General features: G+C 45.1%; 1 protein-coding gene across 1 annotated transcript in view; it reads right to left on the bottom strand.

The window, feature by feature from the left end:
• ILKAP (integrin-linked kinase-associated serine/threonine phosphatase) overlaps positions 1-452 on the bottom strand; it is a 38,268-nt gene extending 37,816 nt beyond the window's left edge. The window contains exon 1 of the mRNA XM_011980336.1: positions 353-452. Coding sequence (XP_011835726.1) covers positions 353-452 — 100 coding nt within the window. The remainder of the gene's footprint in view (positions 1-352) is intronic.
• Between the last annotated feature and the right edge of the window lie 9,498 nt (positions 453-9,950).

Raw genomic sequence — 9,950 nt, forward strand, 5'->3', positions numbered from 1 at the left:
TCCCGCCCGGACAGCGAGCCCGGCTGGCGGTGTCGCCTGGGCCCTGCGGTGTTTCCCGCCTTGGCGAATCCCGGGCCCGTCGTGCTTTTTCCTTGGCCGGGGTGTCCGATTTCTGTCAAGTTTCGTTGAGTTCCTGTCCAAGAAGGCCTGTCCTGTCAATCCAAGGGCAGCCCCTGATGCCTGGGAAGGCTTTCTGAAGCTCTTGCCATCTCTCCGGCTCGTCCTTTCACCACGGCGTGCCTGCTTCCTGGGCTGTTTTAGAGGCTGAAAAACCGAGGCTTGGATGGAGTGGCCCTGGGCGTCAGGACGGAAACCCCAAAAGATGCTGGAGGGAAAGGAGGCATTCCCTGACCTGTCTGCACCCACTGGTCTCTGTGGGGAGCGGAGAAGAGGGACTCCTCCTTGATGGTGTCCCCCTCTATGGCTATAAAGAGAAAGGCGGCCACTGACATCGGGGACCTGGCCTGGTTCTGCAGCCAGGACTTGGGGTTGGTCTGGCACAAACAGCTAGTCCTGAGTGTTCTCTTTGAATATGGACAATTTCATTAAAACACCAACATCAGGCCATAATACAGATCAAGACCAAAAAAACAGACCACTGTGTAATCAAATCTGAACATAGACAAAACAGGAACACTGTCCAAGCCGCAAAAGTGACCAAACTTCGCTCGTCTCGGCCAGAGAGTGATTGCTGCTTCTTTACCATTACATGTTTAGCCTTTGTCTAGTCCTCCTGCCATCTAGATAAGCTTCATCAAGATATCCAATCATGGAATCCTCCTCTTCCTGACATCCAGTCCAGAGCAAAGCCCCATTTCCATAAATGTTTCCGCAAATCAACTAACACAAACCCAAATCTTACGCGTCCGTTCCAATACCCTTTACCCAAGTTCCCCAGGTTATGTGGTCTCCCTCTATGCAAAGAGTTCAGCCCAATTCATTCCAGGTCAGATGTGCTTCTGGCGCTCTCTGGCTGTAGGACATGGAGGGAGCCCAACAAGGCTTCATGCCTCTCATCTACATGGCTTCTCACTAGCAACTCTTTGAGATCTTCATGCTGCCCGCTCCATTACAGCAGAAACACTGAAGTAACAATGCTTGTAAGAGTTAAAGAGGAAAGGAATACAAAAAGCAGCTCAACAGTCAAAGACAGGTTTATTTCAGAGAATAAACCTGAGAGGGGATTCTGGCCAATTTTGATCGGGAGCACTCTCTCTTACAGACTAAGCGTTCTCTCTTACAGAATAAGGATACTTAAGGGTTTTGGAAGTGGGGGAAAGTTTATTGCAGGGTTGGAATGTCTCTGGTTGGAGGGGAGGCTATTTCGGGGTTAACATGTTTCTTGTTGAAGAGGGGTTTATCTTAGGGTTGGAATGCTTCCGATTATGCTGACATTAGCCATTAGGCTGATGTTTTGGGGTGGGATTTAGGTGGTTTTTTAATCAAGGGGAACTTAGAATGGTGGTGTTTGTCCAAGATGGCGATGCTCCTGTTCTGTCAATCCAGTCTCTACAGTTATGAAAAGGACTAGGGGCAGCACGATTTTTCTGGCTACTTCCTGCTGGGGGAGCGAGCAGAGAGTCCTTTGGTTTCAGATTGATTGTAGGAGTAACGCTGTCTGTAGATATTTTTGGGTAATTGTCTGTGAGATGGCCATGATCCTGCTGGACAATGTTACAGGCATATTTAGAAGTGGTGTATATATTCACTTGTGTGTTTTTTGCTAGAGTTAGTGCTCTTATTAGGGCAACTAATTCTGCTTGTTGGGAGGATGTGCCCAAAGGCAAGGGGGCAGCCTCTACGGCTTTCTAGGTGGGAGAGAGTGGATATCATCATGATATCCTTTCAATGATGGCATATTCTGCTTGGAGTTTTTTGATGTGCTCCCATCTATAAACCAATCTGGGGCTCCTTTCATGTGAGTGAGGCGGTGATACATAGAGAACTTGCAGTTAGATCAGAGCGTGACTGTTGATTGGGGTCTAAAATCGGTGTTGAAAGTAAAGAGTGGCGGGGTTAGTCGGGAGCCTCTATGAAGAGAGTTAGAGGGTTGAAGGAGAGTTGAAAATAGGACTTGCATGCGAGAGGATGAGCTGGAGGTGAGCACCTTATGGCTGAGCATATCTTGTAGACTGTGAGAAGAAAATACCTGAAGAGGTTCATAAAACATGAGATTTTGTGCCTCAGAGATAATTATTGATGCTGTTGTGGCCAAAATGTTTAAGCAAGGGGGCCAGATTTTATAAATGGAGTCTAGTTGTTTTGAAAAATATACCACTGGTTGGAGGGAGTTTGCCATGGGTTGGGCTAATAGTCCAAGGACCTGATTATGAGAACTGTGTAAATATAGATTAAAAGGTCTTAGGGGGTTTGGAAGGCCTAAAACAGGGGCCTGTAATAACACACATTTTAGGTGAGAGAAAGCATGATAAAGATCTGGGGTGGGAGTGAGGAGTTGGTCAAGATATTCTTTTGTGTGTTCATAAAGGGATTTAGTGACAATGGCAAAATTTGCTATCCATATTTGGAAATATCCCTCTAATCTGAGGAAGGAAAGTAAGTCCCTTTTTGTTTTAGGAAATGGGATTTGTTGAACACGTTGCTTTCATGCTGACAGAATTTGGAGTTATGATTAGTCCTAGGTATGAAACTTTTGAACCTTTCTTTTGGATACCCAGTATCCACATTCAGCCAAAAAATGTAAAAGCCTGGTGGTGTGTTGAATACAATATTCTAGGGAGGGGGTGCAAAGGAGTAAATCCACATATTGAAGCAAAATGCTGGGTTGTAGAGTGGTCGGGAGAGGTCTAATTGAAGTGCCCAACCAAAATAGTGAGGGCTGTCCCTAAACCCATGGGGGAGTACAGTCCAGGTGAGTTGTTGGGAGTAGCCTGTGTCAGGATCAGCCCAAGTGAAAGCAAAAAGGTTTTGAGAGAAGGGATGTACAGGGATAGTAAGAAAGGCATCTTTGAGGTCTAATACAGCGGAGTGGCTAGTGTTGAGAGGAATTCGTGTAGGAGGGTGTAGGGGTTTGGGACAACAGGACAAACAGGAATAATAGCGGAGTTAATTTGTCACAAATCCTGAACCAGTCTATAGGAGCCGTCCAGTTTTTTTAATTGGAAGAATAGGAGTATTGTGGGGGAAATGGGTGGGGATTAAAATACTGGCCCCCCAAATCGGGAGATGATGGGCTTGAGTCCCCGCAATCCGTCAGGGTTGAGGGGACAATGTTGGAACCACTATATAGTGCTTAGGATTCTTCAGTGAAATTTGGGTTGGAGAATGGTGGGTAGCTATTATGGGGAAGTTAGCATTCCATGTGATGGGGTTTACATGGCCGAGAAATTTGAGATTTAAGTCTGTTTGATGTGGAGTGTCTGCGGAGGGCTTCCGTTCTTGACATAATAATAAATAGGGGTGTCTTTGGTGTAGGGCTGATAAATGAATGATTCCCCCTGTTTATATAGAATGTCCCTTCCTGATAAAGGAGTGGGACAGTGAGGAATGACCAAGAAAGAGTGAGTGAGGGTGACTCCCTGAAATGAGCAGTATAGAGGCGGGCTTTTGTATGGGGTTTCTTGTATGCCCTTCATGCCAACAACAGAAATGGATGAACGTTCTAATGGGCCTTGATAGTTAATACCAATAGGCTTGCCCCAGTATCCAAAAGAAAGGAAATAATCTTACCAGATAACATCCCAATAACCCTGGATTCTGTGGACTCACTAGACATAGGGGCAAAGAATCCTGAGTACCTTCAGTCCTCTGCTGTCAGCACCAGCAGTGAAGAGATTTCCTCCTGTGATGGCCCGGGGCTTCATTATGAGCCACACCCAGATGGGGAAGGTGTCTCCATTGGGGGAAGTCCATTTTCCAGTGTCCCCAAAGACCACAAGTTGGGCATGGCTTGGTGGGGGGCTGGGGGTTAAGACAAGCCTTTGCCCAGTGTCCAGGGTTGCCACATTGGAAATAGACTCCTAGAAAGATGGCAGAGTTTCATTTTGGGTTATCAAGAGGCTTTTGGACAGCAGAGGTGAGCATCTGGTACTTTAAATGGAGATGCTTGTCTTTTTGAATTTTTTGTTCCTCGTCTCTTGTTAAAGACACAGAAGGCTGCATTTAGGAGGTCCCACCGAGATGTCTGGGGACCCTCCTCTAGTTTTTGTAATTTTTTTCTGGATATCCGGGAAATAAATTGGAGGTGGAAAAAGTTTGACCTTCTCTAGATTCTGGGTCCAAATTGGTATATTTTAGCATAGCTTCAGTGAGGCGTGATAAGAAAAGGGCAGGATTTTCCTGGGGCTCTTATGTAATTTAAGTTTTTCATTTTCTTTTCTTTTCTTTTTTTTTTTTTTTTTTTTTTGAGACAGAGTCTCACTCTGTTGCCCAGGCTAGAGTACAGTGGTGTGATCTCAGCTCACTGTAACCTCTGCCTCCCGGGTTCAAGCGATTTTCTTGCCTCAGCCTCCTGAGTACCGGGATTACAGGTGCCCGCCACCATGCCCAGCTAATTTTTGTATTTTTAGTAGAGATGGGATTTTTTTTGCCATGTTGGCCAGGCTGGTCTCAAACTCCTGACCTCAAGTGATCTGCCTGCCTCAGTCTCCCAAAATGCTGGGATTATAGGTGTGAGCCACTGCACCCAGACTTTTTATTTCATTGATCTTTTGTATTGTCTTCTTCATTTCAATTTCATTTCTTCCTGTTCTGATCTTTATTGTTTCCTTTCTTGTACTAACTTTGGCTTTTGTTTGCTCTTGCGTTTCTTTAAGATGCATCACTAGGTTACTTATTTGAAGTCCGCCCTTCCTTCCTTCCTTCCTTCCTTCCTTCCTTCCTTCCTTCCTTCCTTCCTTCCTTCCTTCCTCCCTCCCTCCCTCCCTCCCTCCTTCCTTCCTTCCTTTTCTTTCTTTCAGACAGAGTCTTGCTCTGTCGCCCAGGCTACAGTGCAGTGGCATGATCTCGGCTCACTGCAGTTGCTGCCTCCCAGGCTCAAGCAATTCTTGTGTCTCAGCCTCCCAGGTAGCTGGGATTACAGGTGGCCACCACCATGCCTGACTTTTTTTGTATTTTTAGTAGCAATGGGGTTTTACTGTGTTGGTCAGGCTGGTCTTGAACTCCTGACCTCAAGTGATCCACCTGCCTTGGCCTCCCAATGTTCTGGGATTATAGGCATGAACCACTGTGCCCAGCTTGAAGTTTTTCTTCTTCTTAATGAAGGCATTTATAACTATAAACTTCCCACTTGGTATTGCTTTTGCTGTATCCTATAGGTTTTGGTATATTGTATTTCCACTATAATTTCTTTCAAGATATTTTTCAATTTCCTTCTTAATCACCTCATTGATCCACTGGTCATTCAGAAGCATGTTGTTTAATTTCCACGTGTTTGTCTAGTTTCCAGAATTCCTCTTGTTATTGATTTCTAGTTTTATTCCCTTGTGGTCAGAGAAGATACTTGACATTACTTCTATTTCTTTGACTGCTTTAAGTCTTGTTTTGTGGCCTAACATGTGTTCTATCCTTGAGAATGATCCATGTGCTGAGGAGAAGAATGTATTCTGAAGCGGTTGGATTAAATTCTCTGTAAATATCTGTTAGGTCCATTTGGTCTGTAGTGCAGATTAAGTGTGATGTTTCTTTGTTGATTTTCTGTTCAGATGATCTGTCCAATGCTGAAAGTGGGGTGTTGAAGTCTCCAACTGTTGTTTTTTCATTTTTTATTTATTTTTATTTTTTGAAATGGAGTTTTGCTCTTGTTGCCCAGACTGGAGTGCAATGGTGTGATATTGGCTGACTGCAACCTCTGCCTCCTGAGTTCAAGCGATTCTCCTGCCTCAGCCTCCCGAGTAGCTGGGATTACAGACATGTGCCACCACGCCCAGATAATTTTGTATTTTTAGTAGAGATGGGTTTTCACCCTGTTGGTTAGGCTGGTCTCAGGTGATCTGCCCACCTCGGTGATCTGCCCACCTGACCTCAGGTGATCTGCCCACCTTGACCTCCCAAAGTGCTGGGATTACAGGTGTGAGCCACCATGCCTGGCCTCCAGCTGTTATTGTATTGCAATCTATCACTCTCCTTAGCACTAATAATATTTGGTTTATATATCTGGATGCTGCAGTGTTGGGTATATATATATTTACAATTGCTATATCCTCTTGCTGAGTTGACCCCTTTATCATTATATAGTGATGTTGTCTATTTTTATAGTTTTTGTCTTGAAATCCATCTTATCTAAGTATCACTACTGCTCTTTTTTTTGGTTCTGTTCATATCCGTTTCCATCCTTTTATTTTCAGTCTATGTCTGTCTTTATAGTTGAAGAGTGTTTCATGTAGGCAACAGATCTTGGGTCTTGTTTTTTAATCCATTCAGCCACTCTATGTCTTGATTGAAGCGTTTAGTCTATTTACATTCAATGTTATTATTGATAAGTAAGGACTTACTCCTGCCATTTTGTTGGGTTCTGGTTGTTTTTGGTTTTCTTTTCCTTCTTTCCTTCCTTCCTGTCTCCCCATGGTGCCTGGTCCCCTACACCCTTTTTTGGAGACAGTCTTGCTCTGTTTCCCAGACTGGAGTGCAGTGGTGCAGTCATGGCTCACTGCAGTCTTGACCTCTTGGGCTCAAGTGACCCTCTGTCTCAACCACCTGAGTAGCTGGGACTACAGGTGTATGATATCACATCTGACTAATTTTTTAAATTTTTCTGTAGAGATGGGCTCTTGCTTTGTTGCCCAGGCTGGTCTTGAACTCTTGGGCTCAGGCGATCCTCCCACTTTGGCCTCCAAAAGTGCTGGAATTACACGCATGAGCCAACACACCCAGCCCTGTCTTCCTTTTATTACCAGTGAGTTTTGTGCCTTCAGATGATTTCTTATTGCTCATTACTGTTCTTTCCTTCAACGAAAGGGATTGATGAATTCTCTTTAGCATTTCTTGTAGGACTGGTCTGATGTTGATGAAATTCCTCAGCTTTTGTTTGTCTGGGAAAATCTTTATTTCTCCTTCGTGTTTGAAGAATTTTTTCACCAGATTTTACTATTCTAGGGTAAAAGGTTTTTTGTTTTTGTTTGTTTGGTTTTTTTTTTTTTCCTTCTGTACTTTAAATATATCATGCCACTCTCTCCTGGCCTGTAAGGTTTCCACTGAAAAGTCTGCTGCCAGACATGTTGGAGATTCATTGCATGTTGTTTGTTTTCTTTCATCTTGCTGTTTTTAGGATCATTTATCCTTGACCTTTGGGAGTTTGATTATTAAATGCCTTGAGGTAGTCTACTTTGGGTTACATCTGCTTCATGTTCTATAACCTTCTTGTACTTTAATATCGATATCTTTCTCTAGGTTTGGGAATTTCTCTGTTGTTATCCCTTTGAATAAGCTTTCTACCCCCATCTCTCTCTATACCTCCTCTTTAAGGACAATAACTCTGACATTTGCCCTTTTGAGGCTATTTTCTAGATCTTTTAGGCATACTTCATTCTGTTTTATTCTTTTTTCTTTTGTGTCCTCTGACTGTATTTTCAAATAGCTTGTATTCAAGCTCACGAATTCTTTCTTCTGTTTGATCAGTTCTGCTATTAAGAGACTCTGATACCTTCTTCAGTCAACTGTATTTTTCAACTCCAGAATTTCTGCTTCTTTTTAATTATTTCAACTTCTCTGTTAAATTTGATAGGATTCTGAGTTCATTTTCTGTGTTATATTGAATTTCTTTGAGTTCTCTAAAAAACAACTATTTCGAATTATCTGTCTGAAAGCTTACATATCTCTGTCTTTCCAGGATTGGTCATGGTGCCTTTTTAGTTTGTTTAGTGAGGTCATGTTTTCCTGGATGGTCTTGATGCTTATGGATGTTCATCAGTGTCTAGGCATTGACTAGTTAGGCATTTATTGCAGTCTTCACATTCTGGGCTTGTTTGTATCTGTCCTTCTTGGGGAGGCTTTCCAGGTATTTGAAGAGACTTAGGTGTTGTGATCTATGTTTTTGGCCACTGCAGCTGTAACTGCATTAGGTACTACTGCAAGCCCAGTAACACTGTGGTTCTTGCAGACTCATAGAGGATCTAAGATCTGGAAGAATTCCCCGGATTACCAGGTAGAGACTCTTGTTCTCTTCCCTTACTTTTTCCTAAACAAAAAAGTCTCTCACTCTGGATTGAGATGCCTGGGGCTGGGGAAAGGTAACGCAAGCACCCCCGTGGCCACCACCACTGGGAGTGGCCTGAGTCAGACCTGAAGCCGGCACAGCACTGGTTCTTGCCCAATGCCTGCTATAACTGCTACCTAGCGACCATCTGTGTTCACTCAAGGCCCTAGGGCTCTATGATCAGCAGTTGGCAATGCAAGCCAGGCTTGTGTCCTTCCCTTGAGATTGTGAACTCCCCCAGGCCCCGGGTGAGTCCTGGGATCCAGGGCCTGGAAGCAGAAACCATAGAAATCTACTGTTGCTCTATACTACTGCAGCTGAGCCGGTGCCAAAACCACCAAACAAAGTCCTTCCCACTCTTCTCCAGGCACAGGAGTCTCTTCTTACGTCCACCACCAGCACAGGCTCACAGCGGGTACCGCCGTGTTTATTTAAGGCCCAAGGGCTCTTCAGTCAGCTTGTGGTGAATGCTGCCAGCCCTGGAACTCATCCTTCAGGGAAGTGGGCTCCCCTCTGGCCCAGGGTAGGTCCAGAGATGCAATCTCAAGCCAAGGCCTGCAATCAGGGACCCCAAGAGCCTGCTTGGTGCTCTTCCCCATTGTAGCTGAACTGGTACATAAGTTCAAGAGAAAGTCCACTTTACTCTCCCCTCTGCTGTTCTCAAGCAGCAGGGGGCCCTCCTCATAGCCACCACAGCTGCAAATGTCCTGGGTCACACCTGAAACCAGCATGTCTCAGAGTCTCACTCAAGGCCCATGGCTGTACTACCTGGTTTCCACTGCTGCTTATTCAGGTTTCAAGGGCTCTTTCATCAGCAGATGATAAATCCTGCCAGACTGGGTCCTTCCCTTCAAGGCAGTGAGTTCCCTTCTGGCCCAGGGTGTGTCTAGAAATGTCATCTGGGAGCTAGGACCTGGAATGAGGTCCTCAGGACTCTGCCTGGCGTCCTATCCTACTGTGGCTGAGCTGGTATCCAAGTTGCAAGACAAAGTCCTTTTTGGTCTTCCCTCTCCTCTCCTCAAGCAGAACAAAGGGGTCTTTTTTGGAGATGTGGGTTGTGCTGCCTGGGGTTGGGGGAGGGGTGATGCAAGCAGTCCCTTAACTGCGCCATCTGGTGTCTCACTGGGTTGTGTGTCCTCCATGTTCACCGGCTCTCAGCCCAGCACAGCAGCAGGACTTGCCCAGGATTTACAGTCCTTGTAACCTAGACTGCCTTTCAAGTTTATTTAGGATCCCATAGCACTTCAGCCCGCAGCGGCAAGGCTTGCTGAATCTCAAGTTCCGACTGCTGGGATGAGTGATTCCCCTCTGGCCAAGGCTTGTTTAAATGATCCCTCCATGGGTGCCAGCTGAGTTCTGCCCAGTGTTGGCAGCACTGCGTGCCAGTGCAAAGTCCCACAATCACTGTGTTCTCTCCCCTCCGGGGGCACAGATTGTCTCTCCATGCTACATGGCCAGCTACTTCTGGGGGCACTGGCCAGGAGTGTTGTTGGCAATTCAAGACTGTCTTTCCTACCCTTTTCCTTGCCTCTTTCAGTGATATGAAGTTAGAACCAGGTACTGTGATTGCTCACCTGATTCCTGATTTTTGGTTCTTATGGGGATAATTCTTTGTGTAGATAGTTGTAGAATTTGGTGTTCCTGTGGAGAGAATGATGGGTGGAGGCTTCTATTTGGCCATTATGCTCCACCTCCTCAACCAACATCTGACTACAACCCGCTGAGTGACCCCAAGGAAGGTCTGCCCAGCTAAGCCCTTTGTGAATTCCTGACCTACAAAACCATAAGAAAAAAAAAA

The sequence above is a fragment of the Mandrillus leucophaeus genome, unplaced genomic scaffold, assembly GCF_000951045.1.
Source record: "Mandrillus leucophaeus isolate KB7577 unplaced genomic scaffold, Mleu.le_1.0 Scaffold21, whole genome shotgun sequence".
In the NCBI taxonomy this organism is placed as follows: Eukaryota; Metazoa; Chordata; class Mammalia; order Primates; family Cercopithecidae; genus Mandrillus; species Mandrillus leucophaeus.